The sequence below is a fragment of the Oreochromis aureus genome, linkage group 20 (assembly GCF_013358895.1).
Source record: "Oreochromis aureus strain Israel breed Guangdong linkage group 20, ZZ_aureus, whole genome shotgun sequence".
Classification (NCBI taxonomy): domain Eukaryota; kingdom Metazoa; phylum Chordata; class Actinopteri; order Cichliformes; family Cichlidae; genus Oreochromis; species Oreochromis aureus.
The window spans coordinates 22,415,870-22,433,382 of NC_052961.1; the positions used below are offsets into that span (position 1 = coordinate 22,415,870).

The following is a 17,513-nucleotide window of genomic DNA, read 5'->3' on the forward strand; positions in this document are numbered from 1 at the left end:
AAGATAATACAAATACAGAAAGTCACAACTCTTAAGTATTAGAGTATTAAAATTAAAGGCTTGAATACTTCTGCTTCATGATATAACAAAGCAAGTTAAATACAAGACATAATGATACGCTTTCTAAATGTTGTGTAAAATTTCTAAATTACTTATAGGAATAGTAGAACAGAAGAATCAGTTTGAACTCTCTGTGCTTACATCACAATAAATCACAAAAAACAAAAATGCGTGGGTAGGTGGAGAGAGGTTTAATTTGGATTGGAACTGACGTCAACTGGAAGTGAGTCACGCTTGAGGGTGTATGAATGAGACTGCAGGGCTTAAAATATGATCTAACTAACTGAGACTGAGTGCAGCAGGTGTAGTAAGAGTGAGATTATTTTGTCTGGTACTTCAATATTACGCTCCACCAACCACTGACAATCTGGGACTGATGGAACAAGAGGTTTGGGCGTTTGCACACTTGGTTCTCCACAGGCTTCAATTTAAATTATAAAAACAAAAATCTAGGTACATTTTTGCTTGCAAGTCATAAGAAAATACAGAAATTTTTCTCATGGACCCATTCGTTTAATTCAGATAATCAGTCCTGGTGCATACCTCTGACAAGACAGCAGAGAGGACTCTCAGAAACCAGACTGCATCCTGGAAAAGATCAAGCTGAGACAAATTCCTCTGGAAAACCTTTGCAACCTGCTTGCAGTGGGAGAAACCACATTAAATCACACTGTGAGAAACGTTATTCTCTATGGAGAATTTGAGTTATAGGAGGACCTTTTAAAGATCATGGCTGTATGTATAATAAATGTTATGTTTAAGCACAAGGAAAATATTTATACCCACTATCTTGTACTTCCGGTATTATTGCAGAGTAATTCTGAGAGATGTACAAACTTCTGTTATTCATTGAATTTTTTAGGTAAAACTTAAACTGATCTGGTTTTGATGCCTTTTTTCAGTTCTTAAATAAAAAAAATAAATCACAATTTCTGCATTTATGTACAGTTTTAATGAGCTCATCTCAAATAATTTCACACCAAAAATAACTTTTCAGAAACCTTGTCAGACAGCCCATAAAAATACGTGGTTTCCACACATTATTAAGAGTAATTTAGAGTCTAAAAGATTTTAGATAAAACATTTTTAATAATGCTTGTACATAAAAGCAAACTTGGGAGATGCATTCTGATTGTCAACTGATGACTTGTATGTTTAGTTTCATAGTAGTCTTGTGTGTGCAAATTTTCACAAACTCCTACAGCCATTTAAAAATGGAAAATATCACCAAATTTTAATATATGAAGGGGATGTGAGAGTCCTGTCCAACAAGTAGCAAAAACTGTACAACGGCACCATCATCAGGAGGAAAATGTAAATTACATCCACCAAGAAAGACTAAAAGAGTCTGTTTATATAGTCTATCTTCTATATACAATATATATGAGCTAGCTTTTTGCAGGATGCTGAAGCAGTTTTAACAAGAGGACTCAATCTGAATTGAATCCAAGTTTTCAAATAAATGCTAAAAAGGGATATGGATTAAAAGCAAGGAAAACTAGAGATTATGGCCTGGAAAAAAAAAAAGTGACATTTTATCTACATTGAGAGACCACAATGATTAAAAACTCCAAAGCTTTATTTAACAATGCAATACTAATATGTCAGAATACAATGTGTGAATTGCTGCTGTTCAGTCAGTTAAGTCCCTTTGAGGAAAAAAAAAAAAAAAAAAAGATCAGCCAGGTGATACATTTCAGCCACTTTACAATCAAGGTAAACAGAACAAGACAGCTTCCTGCTACACCGATATCATTTTTGACCACATCAAACACCCGACTGGTTATTACTTTGATGTCAGTGACTGTTGGGAGACAAAAGAAAGCGTTTACTGACAAACACCCAGTTTTAGTAAGGCAAGACCTGTCGCACAGATTGGGGACCAGACAAAGGAATGATCGCTGCCAAGCAGCAGGTGTTACTTTGGTCCCAACTGTGACATCTTTATGTATGACAAAAAAAAAATACCTTGATTGTCACCGATTATGGTCCGCTCTAAATTTGGTGGTCCAAGGTTTCTTGCAAGTGAGGTGAAGAAGATCCTTTTCAGGATTAAGGTTCATTGTGGTTTGCACCGGCACACCCAACAAAGGCTTCGTCTCCCACGCAACTGACTCCAACCTTCATTCAGACGAAAACCTGGGCTTTCCGTGTCCGAGGTCCCTATACATGTGAATTAAAGTGTTGGCAGTTCAATTAATGTAAAGTAAGTTAAAAATAAGTGACTATCAAGAGGGCATTATACCTAGTCAAATTCAATTTTATTTCAGACTTCCCTTTATTCACAAAACATAGAAAATGCATTCGTAACCACTTCAAACACAAACTTTCAATGGGAACTTGTCAAACATTCACCACATCAACTTCTGAGCTCGCTTTCAAACTTCAGCACTCTTTCAGTGTCCCCCAACCCCACCCACCCACACAGACTTCACTAGCACAAGGTCACATTTTCACACAGAGAGGGTGGTAACAAGGAGAAAGTAAAGCACACAACCAGACACAGCATTCACGTCAAATCAGATAGCAAGAGAAAGCTACAAAAGGATACAAATACTCATAGCACTTGACATTTCACTGTGATTTTAAAGAATTAAGGTTGATAGAAAACAATGAGAGAAAGAGACCGTAGGGATCTCGAGATGCAATAAATGTCCTTGTGATGGCCATGATGAACACACTCGTACTGGTTTCTTCCTCTCACACTCGCACAAAGCCACAGGTTCTTCTCAACTCTCGCAGGCATTTGTCTCTTTTGAATTAAAAAAAACAAACAAAAAAAACCAACAAACCAAAAGAAAAACAAACAAAAAAGAAAAAACTCCGCACCAACAGTCCTTCTCACACCGCTTTCATTTCGCTCTCCCGTTCGCTCACTCTCACTCGGTCCAACACCAATCCCACTCACTGATCTCAAAAAGTGACAACAGCAGACAAAATTTCTATATCCCAAAAATTTAAAAAATTAAAAAGGGGGAGAGGAAAAAAAGACAACACCCACCGTCTAATACAGTATATGCAGAGTGAAGCTGTGTTCTTGGATGACAAAGCATTTACACATGGGAGGAGGGGAAATGATACTGAGATCTGTCGAACATTGCTGCCAATGAGGCGCTTCCTCCCGGGAAATTGGGAAAGAGTTGGTGAACTGCAGAAGAGATTTCCATGAAGGCGTTTCCAAAAGATGTCAAACAAAAACAAAGATAAAATCAAATGCATACATACATATATATATATTTATATGTAATTATAGAAAGCCCATCATTTCACAAGAGGCAATCAGGGGGCTCTTGAGATACTCGTGCACGTTTATAAATAATTTTATCCTGCATGCACAGTCATCTTTGTAGAACATATTCTCAAAAAACAAAACCAGGTAGTGTGGCAGCTTCCACTAACAAACTACACTTCTCACCCATTCAATGCATGACTACATAAGTCACACACAAGTATAAATTTCCTCTTTAACAAAATAAAAGGCAGTGTATTTTTTCTTTTTTAAATAACATAATATCTAAGCCATTCCCCCTCATATGTATACTTACCAGATCAGCCTTATAGCAACAGAAAAAGTTAGCTCGTAGCTATCTACATTCCCCAACTAGAAGACTTAGACTCCATAGATGCACCAAAGCCAGAGCTGAAGCCGCTGCTGGAGGCCGTGTTAGTGCCTGCAGCCCAACCAAGGCTTGCTGAGTTTGGGCTGCTGTAACTGGTGCTCGCAGAGCTATAGGTCTGGTCTCTGGTTGTAGTGGCTGTGCCTGCTGTTGTGGTCAGACCCTGCTGGTTAGCCAGCATGCCCATCATTCCCCAACTGCTCTGCAGCGCTGCCTGAGCAGCCGCGACCATGGCTGGGTTTAGACCGAGAGCCCCGAAGTTAACCCCTCCGCTACCGCTGCCTAGTCCACCGCGATTACTGCCATAGCCCTGATTGAACCCACCAGCCCCGAAACGCCCTCGATCCATCATTTGCCTACTATTATTGTGTTTGGGCTCAGCATTGGAGATGTGCACGCTGACACCCTTGATGATCAGGTCCTCTCCACACAGAGCTTGGGCAACCTGAGAAAGAAATGAGTTACTAAGTCTGTGTATTTCTTTTTTCTAACAGGTAAATAAATACTCCGTACACTATAAATACCAGGTATCAAGAGGTATTTACAGTATAAATCTGTAACTGAGCTCTCATGTTTTCCACTACTACACCAAACTTATATGCATATAATTACTGATATTATAAATTTGTTTTTGTTTTATCTAAACATACATATTAGGTATTCCTCACTCTTCCTGTATAATACCATCTACTCATATTCAAAGCCCGTCATTTAAGGTCACTCTTACCTGGTCATCAGCAAATGTGACAAAAGCAAACGCCCGGAAAGGTTTGGGAATGAAGACGTCTGTGACTTCACCATACTGCATGAAGTACTGCCTCAGATCATCAGTTGTCATGTCCTCCGTGCAGCGACCAACAAAGATTTTACGGCTCCGCATCGGCTCATCAGGACATGCCTGAAAGGAAGAACAGGCACAGCCACCATTTCATTTTAGTCATGCTGCTCAACAATCCAGATTCAGTTTTACAAAATCTAATCAACATTTGCAACCCGTGTTAAACTTACATTATTAATGAAGATGTGTTTTTAAAAATCCATTGCAATGACTTTAAAACCCCTGCTTGTAAGTGTGGAAACCCAATCCTAATCCGAGGTGAATGTGAATGAATGTGAACATGTGACACAGATCAACAAGCAGTAACAGGTCCTGTAAGCCTACATATAAACCTAAAAAGGAATTTATACCAGACCTTATTCACTGATCTTTAATGTAAAGAAATCAATTTCTACCAGAAGCACTTTTTTGAGACATGGTATAATCGTGCCCAACCCACCTTTGAATTGGGAAGTTTACAGTCACACCATCTCCCGTCAATCATGTGTCTCTGAGCGATGACTTTGGTTTGCGTCTCATAGTCGGTGAACCGGACGAACCCAAAACCTTTTGAATTGCCAGTTTTTGCATCTCTCTTCACCTGAAAATGGGCGAGGTGAGCAAAATCATTAGTACACAAACAAAAGTCACACCCTCGTTGCGCTCAACGTCTAGAAAAGAACTGAGAAAACATTCACAGTCACATGACACATCAATACCTGCACCATGATGACCTCTCCAAAGGTACTGAAATAATCCTTGAGGTCTTGTTCTGTTGTTTTCCATGGCAACCCGAGGACAATAAGATCCGATGTCTTCTGAAAGCCCCTTTTAATTTTCACAACTGAGGCAGCGTCTATTTCCTCCATCTTTCTTTTGTTATCTATGAAGAATAAATAAATCATGCCAGTGAGAAAAAAAAAGCAATCAAAACCCTTGTCTTATATAATTACAAAACTCCCCTAAATTAAAAAAACGGCAGAAAACCGAAATACAACTGTGTTTACTATTTCAATAACATGTTGCCATAACAGCATCAACTAATCTGTTATAATTTTCCACAGTTGTCACAACCTTGCTGCCGGATTTGGTCACATTCAGTAAGCAAGCTATTAAATACAGGGCTTTAATCCAGTTCAGTCACCTGTCTCACAATGTTTTTTGTTGGTGTCATTTGTGTCTTTTTAGAACAATCTAATACAGTGATCTCTCTTTAAGGTATCCTTTAGAGGCTCCAGTTTGTGATGCTGCTGAATTTTGTAATATAATACTACTTTACAGTCACAAACATTTTTTTTTATGAGAGTTAAAATACAGCGCACACGCTTAGGTGTTGGGCAAAGCAGCTTCAGCACAATGTGAACACAAAACAACACTTTATGTTCAAATTTGGACCAATCCCGAGCATTAAAGCGTTAATTGTAATACCATGTATTGGTACTTTTAACTAGTTGTAGTCAAATCAACTTAACAGGCAGTTTGTGGGCAGGGTTGTCCATTTGCTTACATGTTTATAATGACACAAACACCTGGCATACCTTTGGGGTAATTGACAATGTACACCAGGTTTCCCCAGTCGTTCTCCGGTGGGTGCAGGACACCCTCCACAAGCCGGACTCCCCTCATGCACTGGGTCTCTGGGTTTCTGTATCGCAGCCCGCAAGCCCCTGGAAACTGCGCTGCTACCGATGACAGCAAAACAGTGCCATCGTCCTCTGACGGGATCTCCATGGGTTCCTCATTTTCTTCCTCAGCCACCCGAATGTAAAGCTCTGACATGGTGTCCAGGATGGCTGAGCTCTGGCCCAAGCGCGGTCAGCTGAGAGAGCTCAAGTTATCAGTAAACACCGGAGTGGTGCGAGCGGATCTGCCCCTGGCTTGTAGTTTACTTCTGTTAACTGTGCGCGAAGCTAATGTAACACAAGCACAGACACGCGAACTGCGTGAAACAGTCACTCTGCGACTCTTTCGCGTTAAACAGCTGGTGGCATGAAAGCCGGGATGCTTTCTTTGCCAGAAATGACACGCGTAAACAAGTTAGCCAGCTAGCCACTGAGCTAGCACACTCAAGTCAGCTCGAAAAATGAATGGCCGTCCAGTTTTACAACGCGCTGTCAACAAATACACGACTCCTCCTCGTGCTTACGAGCGCGTGGCCGAAAATTGTACGTCAATAACAACATCGACGAGTTATCGCGTTCGACGCAATTTCACCACCAAAGCGAGTATATCAATACAGCTGCACACGGCTAACCTCTTTTAACCTCAAGCTAGCTAACAAAATGGCTGCTGATGCTCACCTTGTAAAGATGACATCATCGACTTGGGAGGGTGCACTCAATTTGTGGGGCTGCCATAAAATTAATTTGAAAACGTTTTCTGAATAGATCAGTTTTTGACTATCAATTGCCAGTTACCGTTTGTGAATTTAAGTTAAACCTAATCTGCGTTTTTTTACATTTATCAAGTGGAGTGTCGTAACTTGTTTGTGCCAAGGATAACGCTCCCGAGTTACCCTTTGAAGTCTCACACGAAGCTAGGAGCCCAAACAAAAGGTGTGTAATGTTTTGAAGAAATAAATTTAAAAAAAGAAAAGCCCGACCGATGTTTTGGTTGGCCAATATTATTGCCCGATATTGGTCAATTGCAGAGACTAAAACTTCCGGTCTTCGTGGTAATTTTTAAGGCACATTACTGACACAATAATAAACAATGGGGACCAAATCTCATCTTTTCCAATGTTAAGTAACTCTAACTGTATTTACAATTGTTTTTTTTAGAATTTTTTTTTAACTCAATCTGTACATAAAACCCTGTACCCTGACATAAATGAATGAACAAAATGTTTTCGAGATGCATACAAACAGGAATTTACAGGATAAAGGGAAATAGCTGCAGAAAATTAATAAAAGATGTGCAAACATCCATGCAAATACAGTTTATAAGGCAAACACTGGGCATGCACAATTCTTATGAGCTTGAAAGTCAACATTTGGTATGACAACCTTTATTCTGCAACACAGCCTGAACTCTCTGAGGCAAGTTTTCGTGTCACTTTAAAAAAAAAAGAAGTTTTCAGGGATTGTTCTCCAGGCTTCCTGAGGGACGTTCAGAGTTCGTCTTTGGATAATGGCTGCCTTTTTCTTTTCTCTGTCTAAATGATCCCAGACTGCTTCAATAATGTTGAGGTCTGGGCCCTGGGAAGGCCAATCCATGAGTGTTGGTGTTCTATTATGTGTTTTTCTATCCTGGTATGCTTCTACTGTATTGGCAGCGTATTTGGGATCACTGTCTTGCTGAAAAAGGAAGCAGTTGCTAATCAGATCCTTTCCAGATGAAACTGTGTTCATAATTCATTCAACTCCATTCAATTTTGACAAGATCTTCAACACCACAGACTCATCAAGATTGAACAAAAAAAAAATTCTAATTTGTATTCATTGCACCATATAACCTGTGGATATGGATCTTCAGTCCACAGTTTGGGATTTTCAGTCTTGTGTCATTTGATATAGTTGAGTCTTTTTCCTCCCTGCTTCCCTTTCTTAAGAATGATGTCTTGACAGTCACCCTTCACTGCGACCATTTCCGATGAGGCTTCGGTGAACAGCAGATGATCAACTAAGGGTCAATTGCATCTCTCAGGTCCTGTGTCAGGTCTTTGCTGGATTAGTTTCCTTTTTCTTAAGGACACAACTTTCAGACACTGTTCATCTACCACAGTTTTTTGTAGGCCTTTCACATTTTCTTTTGTCCTCCATTTGTCCAGTGTCTGCATTTTTTAAGGACACACTGGACACTATACTGAGATATGACAATTTTTTTTGGCTAACAGCACTTTGAGAATCAACTTGTCGGGGTAAAATACCATTTTCTACCTGACAAATTCAACCAATAAAATGATTATGTGTTTTTGCGACAGGCTGCTAGTAACAAAGTGCCTAAAGACGCAATTTAATAGAAGGCAAAGTAAAGTGAGATTTTATTACAGGGGCAACAATCTCTGCATCGATGTCAAGAAAACAATAAAGGTTAATAAAAGGAGGTTACTGGAAGTGAAAGGGGTAATTCGTGATGGATGACAAACACAAAAGGACACGTTCCTGTAAAGTTTATTTTCACACATGCTCGAAACAGCAATTGTTCTTTTATTTTTAAGCTTTTTTTCTCACTTATCTTTTAACAAAGCAAAGTAAACACACCTGTGCTTCAACCTATCCAGGCCAGTGACACCACCCCTCACCTACAAATAAAACTATCCACAGACGTTTCCATCACTTCACCATGGATCACATCAGAGTTGGCATCCTTGCTATGTGAGTAACAGACTTTCTTTATATCTACATCGTCTTTCAAATATAAGCTGCATTCGATGCTCTTTTCTACAGCTTTTTGCAGTGTTTTATCACAAAGAGCGCATTTTCCATTCAGAAACGAGAATGGATTCAAACTTCAGCAGCAAGATTAACAGGTGAACATTTATTCTGATATGAGCTAAAGCTGTTATGTTCCTAGTGTTTGTGAGAAATCTACCTGCTGCACTTTCAGAAGAAGATGTGGTTTGCTTTCCTGAATACATGGAGATGTGGATGCACAGTGCAAGAATTGAGGAGTTCAGGGTCCTGCTGTCGAGGGCGCTAAGTATCCAAGGTAATTCTTTATGACAAGATAAATGACTTTAAAAAGCATTCATTTAATGTTGAACATGTCATTTCTGAATCACTGCTTGCTTTTCACAAGCCAACCTTGCATCTCTGGATCACCTGAATCTCCAGCTGTCTGCTTGTGGATTCTCACTGCAAAACGACTTCGACAATAACTACGTTTTTAGAGTCAGCTACACCGGGTGTTTTGTTCGGCAGCAGGTTTGCCAGTCTTTTCTGAAATATGCAATCCATATACACAACCTCAGATATTTTAGTCTTGCACTTGGGCTTGATGGTGATAATGATCTGTGTTTATATTGACTATTCAGAATGGCTTTAATGTCTTAACATTAAATTTGGTGCGGAGGATGAATCGATTTGGAAGCCAGCCTCACAGTTTCACAATGAAGTGCCCTGTGATGTCTGTGGTGCAAAGCAGGGAGCAAATCCACTGTGACCCTGAATATGTTCAGGTAACAATGAACATTTTACCACATTTCAACCTAACTGTATTTATATATTAGGATTAGTTTGCTTTGTTACTAGAAATAATTTGTGTGCCCTCAGGTGATAAGAGAAATTCCCTATGGAAACTGGGATAATGAGGTAGTAATTACATTCAGTGCCTGGAATTCTGATTACCTTCTAAATGATCACAATTTTGTCTGTAGATGTTTAATGTTTGGAAAGCAAGTCTAACTTTTTTTTGTATTTATTGTCTGGTTTTTGCTGCAGCTGCAGTGGTTGCTGTGTCTGGACGATCACCTCCTTGTAGCTCTGGAGGATGCCAGCTTGATTCAGATGAACATTGATGTGAATGTAAAAGACATAAGAGTTCAGGGCAGGAGGAGGGAGATCTTAAGGCCTGTCAAAGTGAGACTTCACACAGCATTATGCCACCTAGTGACTATTGTTAGTATTACAACTGAAATGTACTCAATTACTGTTTGGTTAATACAGATAATGGAAAATGAAGGGGAATTTTTGGCTTTGAAGCTGGTCAGAGACAGATATGCCTACAGTATGGAAGCAACATGTCCAAAAGGTGGGTAACAAGGACAGAATTGGAGCTGGAAGATATTTTCCAAAATGAGTTGTGACTTTTTAAAAATTATCCAACAACAACAGTGAGTGTTTGAGTTTAATTAGAGCAAGGGTGTCAAACACAAGGCCTGGGGGCCGATTGCTGCCTGGCACAGACTCCAATCGGGCCCACTGGGTGGCTTTGGAAAATGTAAAAGAGGACATAAATTTTGGATTTTAACAGTATTTTCATCTGTTTTGCAGTCAAAGGAGCTTGCAAAGAAAAGCGTCTGGACTTCTTTAAGTTGCTTGAAGACGTTTCACCTCTCATCCGAGAAGCTTCTTCAGTTCTAAGGTCAAATGGCCGAGACCTTAGAACTGAAGAAGCTTCTCGGATGAGAGGTGAAACGTCTTCAAGCAACTTAAAGAAGTCCAGACGCTTTTCTTTGCAAGCTCCTTTGACTACGATGACCTGGATGACTTAGAACCTTCACAGACATCTGTTTTACAGCTTTTACAGCTACAATTTTTCTCTATCTATTATAGAAATATAGTATGTTTTTTCGCAGTTTAAGAAGAAGGCTAATATTCTGTAAAAAACAAAAACCTGTCACTGTGCTGACCTTCACATCAGTAAAAATCATTTGGGCTATTTTTTGTTTAATGTTGATAAAAACATGTGGGATGGGGACATTGGCTCTTTTTCCGTCTTCTAAAGAGAACGTATCAGTTATAAAAATGTTAAAAATACTTAAATGTAAAAGTCCTGAATCCAAAGCCTAAATATTCTTAACTCCCAAGTATTCACAATAGTTCTGTATGTGGTCATAGTTTGAACTAAAGCTACAAAGTTTCAGCTTGGTCCAGTGGATTCAAGGTCAGATCCAAAGGGTCACAAGTTAAATCTGTGGGTATCATCAGATGACTGATGAAAATTAAATAATAGTTTTGAAAGTGGCACACTTTTTGTAAATTTGCCTCTGTATACAACACAGTAGATTTTAAATTAAACCCCCACCATATAACTGAAGCACAGACCTCCAGCTTAAATTCAAGGGGTTCGTCTAAAATATTGCACTGTTTAGGAATTACAACCATTTTTTATATAAAGTCTTCAACATATACAAATGTTCAACATTAACTGAACAAACTAACATGATTTTAAACACAAGGATTGTTGCAGTCAATGACTGGATAAAATCTAGAGCCCATGGAGCTCATTAAGTACTGTGTTTCCTCCAGTGAGATGCTAGGCCAGGTCTTCACTGTAGTTGCCTCAGTTGCTGCTTATTTGTGGGTCTTTCTGCTCTTTCAGGCTCTTTGAACAATAAGGAAATAGGCCACGAAACGCTTTACCAGTCCACTGTCCGATAACTTTTGAGCATCTGAAAGTAGGAGACTGTATATAACAATGGCTGATTTTCAAAACATATTGTGCAATATTTTTGTTAAACCATTTGAAAGTTTGCACTTTACCCAGATGGTGACTGTTTGGTTTATAATCCACTGTGACGGTGCAGAGAAGCAAGATTTAAAAAACATGTATGATTGTCCAAAAATGTATCAACCTCATCGTCTATCTCATTATATATATGTTAAATAAATACAGAGCAAAAGTGCAAATGTAATCAACTAGAAATTGGCAACAAGTGAAAATACTTATAAACAGATAAATCAAATATAATTACTTGTTAATAACTAACCACATTAACACATCTTATTTTATTTCAGTGAACGCATCCACGGCAGACAAGACTGTGCTGCGCATCCTCAAACGCCGAATAGGTTTGACCAGAAGAGGCACCTATCACAATGAAGCACTGACACTCAGTGACCTGTCAGTTAACCAGACAGATACTTTCACAGTGCATGAGACGAGTGAATTTGTAACTCTGTCCATTCCCACGGCCCAAATACTCCAGACAAAAGTTAGTGCTGAAACACAAACCTGTATGACTCCAAATCACCATGGTAGTGCATGGCTGTTAAAGCATGCGCTAACATGAGTAAACTGTGTGGCTTTGAGGATTCATTAAAGAGTAACACATCTAACCCAGGTTTATTTTACAGCCCTGCACAGATGACACCCGGCTCCTGCAGCCGTTCTACAGGGTGGATGCTGTGCTCACCTTCAGAGAGACAAATCACAAAATGCACTGGACCATGGAGAGCACGCTGCCATGCATAGGTGAGTTTTCTGCTGATGAGCACAGTAAAAACTAAAGAGGTGATCAATTATTGGATGTTTTCTTGACCATGGCATTTAATGTAGTCACACCAGGCACTTCTTGTTTGTTGCTCAGCCAGACGCTTAATGTTTCAGTCCTATTAATGAAAACACTCCAATATACACACATCAGACACTTTATTAGGTACACATTGTCTGTACTGGGTTGGATCCCCTTTTGGATGCCAGTCTAGGTTTATATCTGACCCATGGCCCAAACCTCTCTCTTCACATTTTCCACTCTTCACTGCACGCCTCCAAAAAATGTTTAAAAAAATTAAATAAAAATAATGTCACATAGCAATAATCAGTCCTATCAATATCAATATCACTCATTTATAAAATCCCTCCTTCAACAATTATTTTCAGTGGAACAATTTCTGGATATATCACAGTATGATTGCACATTTTCAGCATATTAGTGTTAAAAATGTTTCAATCCTTTAAAAAAACACCAAGAAAAACTACTCACCCATCAACACTTCATCTTTCGCGCCACCAAAGTCTAAAGTCCTGGCTGTATAGCCATCCTGCTCTCTTCTCTCCTTCTTCTTTTGAGGACCACTTTTTTCCTTTGGCTCGCTAAATATAATTTAAAATGCTGCTGCACTGACTTGCTACTGTATAAGACACCTGCTGAAAATCAAATGGATAAATATTTAACATCAACAGCTTTTGCACACATTTTCCACAAATGACAGGGAGCAAGGTCAGGAAGTACAAGTCATATATTTGCTAGCATACCCCTCTGCTATCAAAACCTTTCAGAAAAGATGCCTCTTTGAATCAGTGGAGAGTAAAAATGATTGAGTAAATATTTGCAGCTAAAATGCAGTTCATAAGGAAACTGCATACTGCATGCATACAGTTAGGCTTTGGGTCACAAGATAGAACCAGGACTTGAACTTACAGTGTAACTTATAATCTATCCACTTTAAGTTGAGGGTCTCAGTTATTCTGTGTAATATGAAGGGAGAGATGTGCTCAGTTGATATCCGTGTTAACTGAGCTTCTCCTACTTTCTGGTTCTGGGGCATTTCTTTGGCTGCCATGTTGAAAGTTTTGCCTTTGCAGCCACAGTTACCTGTTCGTAGGTGATAGGAGTGGCAATTACTCTGGTCTTCTGCTGCTGTAGCCCATATGTTTCAAGGTTTGAGGTGTTGTGTGTTCAGAAATGCTCTTCTGCATACCTAGATTACAATCAACTGTTATTTGTCCATTCTGTCCATTCTTCTCTCTTTTCGGACCATTCTGTGTAAACCCCAGAGATGGTTTGTGGGAAAATCCCAGCAGATCAGCTGTTTCTAAAATACTCAGACCAGCCCAGCTTGCAGGAACAACTACGCCACGTTCAAAGTCACTTAAATCACATTCTTCCCCATTCTAATGATTTGGTTTGAACCTAATCAGGTCACGCTGAAGATGGCTACACAGCTACATTCACTGGCTGATTAGATATTTGCTTTAACAAGCAGGTGTACTTAACAAAGTGCCTGGAGTGTATAGGGACACAATATGCTTCTGAGATTGTATCCAAGATATATTCTTTTTCAAAATCAGTCTTAACAATACAATAAAGAGATCTTAACTGGATGATTGGATGCATCACTGTGGACAGTTATTGTGAGCCTGCAGTTCCACTTCTTATAGTGTTTTGTTAATATGAAAATGTTAAAACATGGGAAATAAAGATCCTTAATAGATATATTTTAAGATCTCTAAAATAGTTTTGTGTCAGTTAAACTACTGCTGGGAATGTACAAATAATTGTTTTTAAAAAATGTGGCTTCAAATTTTCACATCACACTCGTGTAAATTCCTTATTAAACCTGTGTTTGCTGCATTGTCACAAATCATGTTTTTTCACAAGTGTTTAAAGTCTCTGTAAGTCATAATTTACTGCACCAGTTATTAAATTGTGGAATAGCAGGCATTGTTTCTGTTTAATCTCACCCTTGTTGAAATCACCATTATCTCCACAGCTGCACCTGATAACACATCATCACATGTCACATCTTCTCCTGGCCCAAACAACATAAGCCCGTCCACGCTCGACTCTACACGTGAGACTGTAACTACAGACGAGCCTTTGCCCGAACTCGTCACCATCCCACAAGAAAACCTAAAAGAGAGAGATTTGTTCAAGCCTGCAAAGTTTCCCACAACTAATCTTCCTGACATGCTGAGGGAGGGCCGCAGTTTTAATATCCACGCTGATGAGATAATAAGGGATGATGTGTCTTCTTCAGTGTTGGATAATGGCACCAGTATCGACATTAACACAACTACAACTAGTTTCTTTGATTTTCTACATGCAGCTACAAATGTTTCAGCAGAGTCAGACTTGCTTACGTCAGCAGCCACAGCCCAAACGCCACATATGTCTCTTACCACGCTGGCTCAGCCTGATGAAGAGTACCAGGTACTCAACACAACCAGTAGGAATGAACAACAGCAAAAGGAGAAAAAACTGCAGTGGATTTGGTAGGATTAGATTTATTTATTTAGTTAAGTCAAATTATTCTTCAACTACTATATCTTAATTACTTTAAGGCCTTTTTTTACTCCTTTTCCTTTTAAACCCAACTGGTACCACATACATCTGTTTGCAGTCATGAAAGGTGACGCAGTGGTCAGTGAAGGCTGATTATACAGTGCAAGCAGAATTACCATCAGACCTCTGCCAGCTATTGCCTCAGGGTGGACATTATCCAGACTCAGACAAAGGCAGGCGTTAAATAAACACGTCTCTTTCCGAGCAGCAAAACAGGCTGATGAAGAGAAGACCTTGTGTTAGCTGATGCCACCTTTCAGAGCAACTTGAACTCAAATCACAGAAAGTCATAATAAAAGCTCACGGATTGCTTGTCAGCGGTCATTCTAAGATTCTTAGATGTTAGAATCAATTTTATGTGTTAAAAACTGTTTTCTTTTCAACAATAGATCAAATTTAGCTTCTGATTTACTGTAATGTCAGCTGTAGCTGTCGCTCCCCTCGTTGCAGTACACTAAACCAACAGCAGAGGGCACTCTCCAACATGTTTTCAGTAGACTCCTGATGGGTCACAGCCTGCCTCCAGATGCTCTTTTCCAAATTAAGCAGTTTGACATTTGTTTTTTTAAAAGTGAACCTAGATTCAGTGCTAGTTGTTTTTTTGTGTGCACAATTAAATGAACTTTATTCATCATAAGATAACTCTTGAAAATCCAATATGCAGTATAGAAGGGGGGTTTAAATTTATTCAGTTGAGTGCTTTAAATGTAACACCCATACAGAATTACTGGTATAGATCAAAATAGCTGAAGAGGTTTCATTTTTGTCCCACGGCTTTTTTTTTCTTCCACCTTTGTTATTGTGACCTCCCGGTATGCACCAAAGCGTCTCTAAATGATAACCGCGCGGTGTTGCGCAGTTACATGCATCATATACAACGGTCTGTGGGGCAGAAAATCTAAACTTCCTTGTGCCTTTGGTTCCCATCTGCTCAGTGAACTTATGAGCAGGAAATGGAATAAGTGGTGCAAAAAGCATGCCAACATCCCCGGTTCTTTCATGTGGCCTCTCTCGGCCATTAGCCTATCTGTATCGACTGTTAACTGTCTTTACAAAGTTAAAAATCCCTTTCATGTTTCACTGTTTCTTTTTTGTTTTAATTTCAGTCAGAGCATATGGTTTGCACATCTGGGATATGCTAAGCGTGGTGGCACCCCCCCACCCCCTCCCCCCAATACACACACACATATACACACGAACACACACACAGACTCTGTGAAGTGATCCATATATGGTCTTCATTGTTATTGCTCATAATCACTCATCATTATTATAAACAAGTTCTGTCATGATTGGTCGCTTTGAGTTTGCTGTCTGAAGATGCTTAATAGTGTGAACTTTCAGGATTATATATATATATTAAAAAAAAACAAACATGTGACTAAAGTAGGCGAAACTTTCCCTCATTTAGTAGTAGAAGTGTGAAACCTTACAGAGACATGTCACGGGGTCTGGTCATGCAACTACATTTACCATCTCTGACTATTCTGAGTCTCCTTGCATGACCGCTTGTCCACAATTTTTTAAGCAAGACACATGCTGTGGAGCAAATTCTTTATTTGTCCTTATTTGAGCTACAAAAATGACATTTTTCTAGTTCAGATCATTAAAAGTGGGCCAGCAAGAAGACTGTGCAGCTTGTTCTGTATGACCACAAACAAGTAATCGGATGAGGGAATGTGATCAGTCTCATCCCACTGCAGAACAACCACATTTTAATCCTGCATAATAGAGCGAAAGTGGCAATCTAATGACATCAAAATGAAGTCAGAATTACTATTGTGAACAACTTTGAGTCATTAAATGCCACTTCAGCATCGGCTACCAGCTCTCAGGCAGACGGAGTTTCATGCCACTGGAGAGACACGGTGGGGGAAGGAGGGAGGGAGGAAGAGGGGGAGAGGAAGGCTATGTGTGGCTTTGAGTGGTTTGTTGGGCCTCTTCATCTCGCTCGGCGGGTAATTACAGAATCATGGGTCAACCACGCATGCAACCACGGTTACGTTGCACAGTAGCAGATGTGCTCATGACATTATCCAGCACCAGAGCAAAAAGGTAAATAAAAACAGATGCAGCTGGTTGCTACGGACCTTCGCCAAACTTGCGTACACCCCTAATTGTTCCCATGTGGGCCTGCTGAGCTGGAATAGTAAAAGGGGCGGGTATGCCCTGTTTAAAAATGCCCGTGTTTCTCAACAGGAGAAATTTATGAATGGGACAACGAGCCTGTGTGTGGTTCTGGTGGTGCGTGTGTTTATATTGTGTTAATGTGTGCGTCTGGCTTTGGGTTGTGGGGCAAAAATTAACAGTAAAAGTACATCCTTCTCCGAGGAGAGAGCCTTATTCCATGTTCCAGGCCTTCTCTGAGCATCCCCACTTGCTCGAATGCCTCCTGCTTCTTGATGTTTCCTCTGTCAGACCATGCCTGGATGCGAGTGCGTGACACTGCACAATGTCAGGGAGGTCCCTGGTTGGACATGAGCCCGGTGTGCTGCAGGCCAGATGAAAAACTGAGGAAGAGGCTTGATTTCAGAGAAATCCTGTCTCAGCTCGGATCCGATTCCCGTAC

At 39.8% G+C, this 17,513-nt stretch overlaps 2 protein-coding genes across 7 annotated transcripts; one reads left to right on the forward strand and one right to left on the reverse strand.

Moving 5' to 3' along the window:
• Window positions 1–1,618: 1,618 nt before the first annotated feature.
• On the reverse strand, window positions 1,619–6,772 carry tardbpa (TAR DNA binding protein a). 4 transcript variants are annotated; one of them, XR_004198650.2, is made up of 8 exons: window positions 6,033–6,769; window positions 5,214–5,377; window positions 4,955–5,095; window positions 4,405–4,575; window positions 4,038–4,122; window positions 3,062–3,208; window positions 2,029–2,223; window positions 1,619–1,709 (listed from the first exon to the last, which is right to left on the reverse strand). XR_004198650.2 is itself a non-coding variant. In XM_031726422.2 (5 exons), exons 1-5 carry the CDS (start codon window positions 6,271–6,273, stop codon window positions 3,649–3,651), a joined length of 1,191 nt encoding a protein of 396 aa, XP_031582282.1. In that variant the 5' UTR covers window positions 6,274–6,772; the 3' UTR covers window positions 2,305–3,648. The 4 variants fall into 4 exon arrangements, 1 of the variants encoding a protein (XP_031582282.1); XR_004198649.2 differs by having other exon boundaries at window positions 1,619–1,864; XR_004198648.2 differs by having other exon boundaries at window positions 1,619–2,223.
• A 144-nt stretch (window positions 6,773–6,916) lies between these two features.
• Window positions 6,917–16,111, forward strand: c20h1orf127 (chromosome 20 C1orf127 homolog). Of its 3 annotated transcripts, XM_039604192.1 has the most exons (13): window positions 6,941–7,049; window positions 8,045–8,139; window positions 8,717–8,810; window positions 8,883–8,965; window positions 9,043–9,144; window positions 9,235–9,359; window positions 9,470–9,613; window positions 9,708–9,746; window positions 9,876–10,013; window positions 10,101–10,185; window positions 11,895–12,091; window positions 12,234–12,351; window positions 14,373–16,111. In XM_039604192.1, exons 3-13 carry the CDS (start codon window positions 8,779–8,781, stop codon window positions 14,876–14,878), a joined length of 1,569 nt encoding a protein of 522 aa, XP_039460126.1. In that variant the 5' UTR covers window positions 6,941–7,049; window positions 8,045–8,139; window positions 8,717–8,778; the 3' UTR covers window positions 14,879–16,111. The 3 variants fall into 3 exon arrangements, with proteins under 3 accessions (XP_039460125.1, XP_039460127.1, XP_039460126.1); XM_039604191.1 differs by lacking the exon at window positions 8,045–8,139 and having other exon boundaries at window positions 6,917–7,049; XM_039604193.1 differs by lacking the exon at window positions 8,045–8,139 and having other exon boundaries at window positions 6,917–7,049; window positions 9,046–9,144.
• The last annotated feature ends 1,402 nt before the right edge of the window (window positions 16,112–17,513 follow it).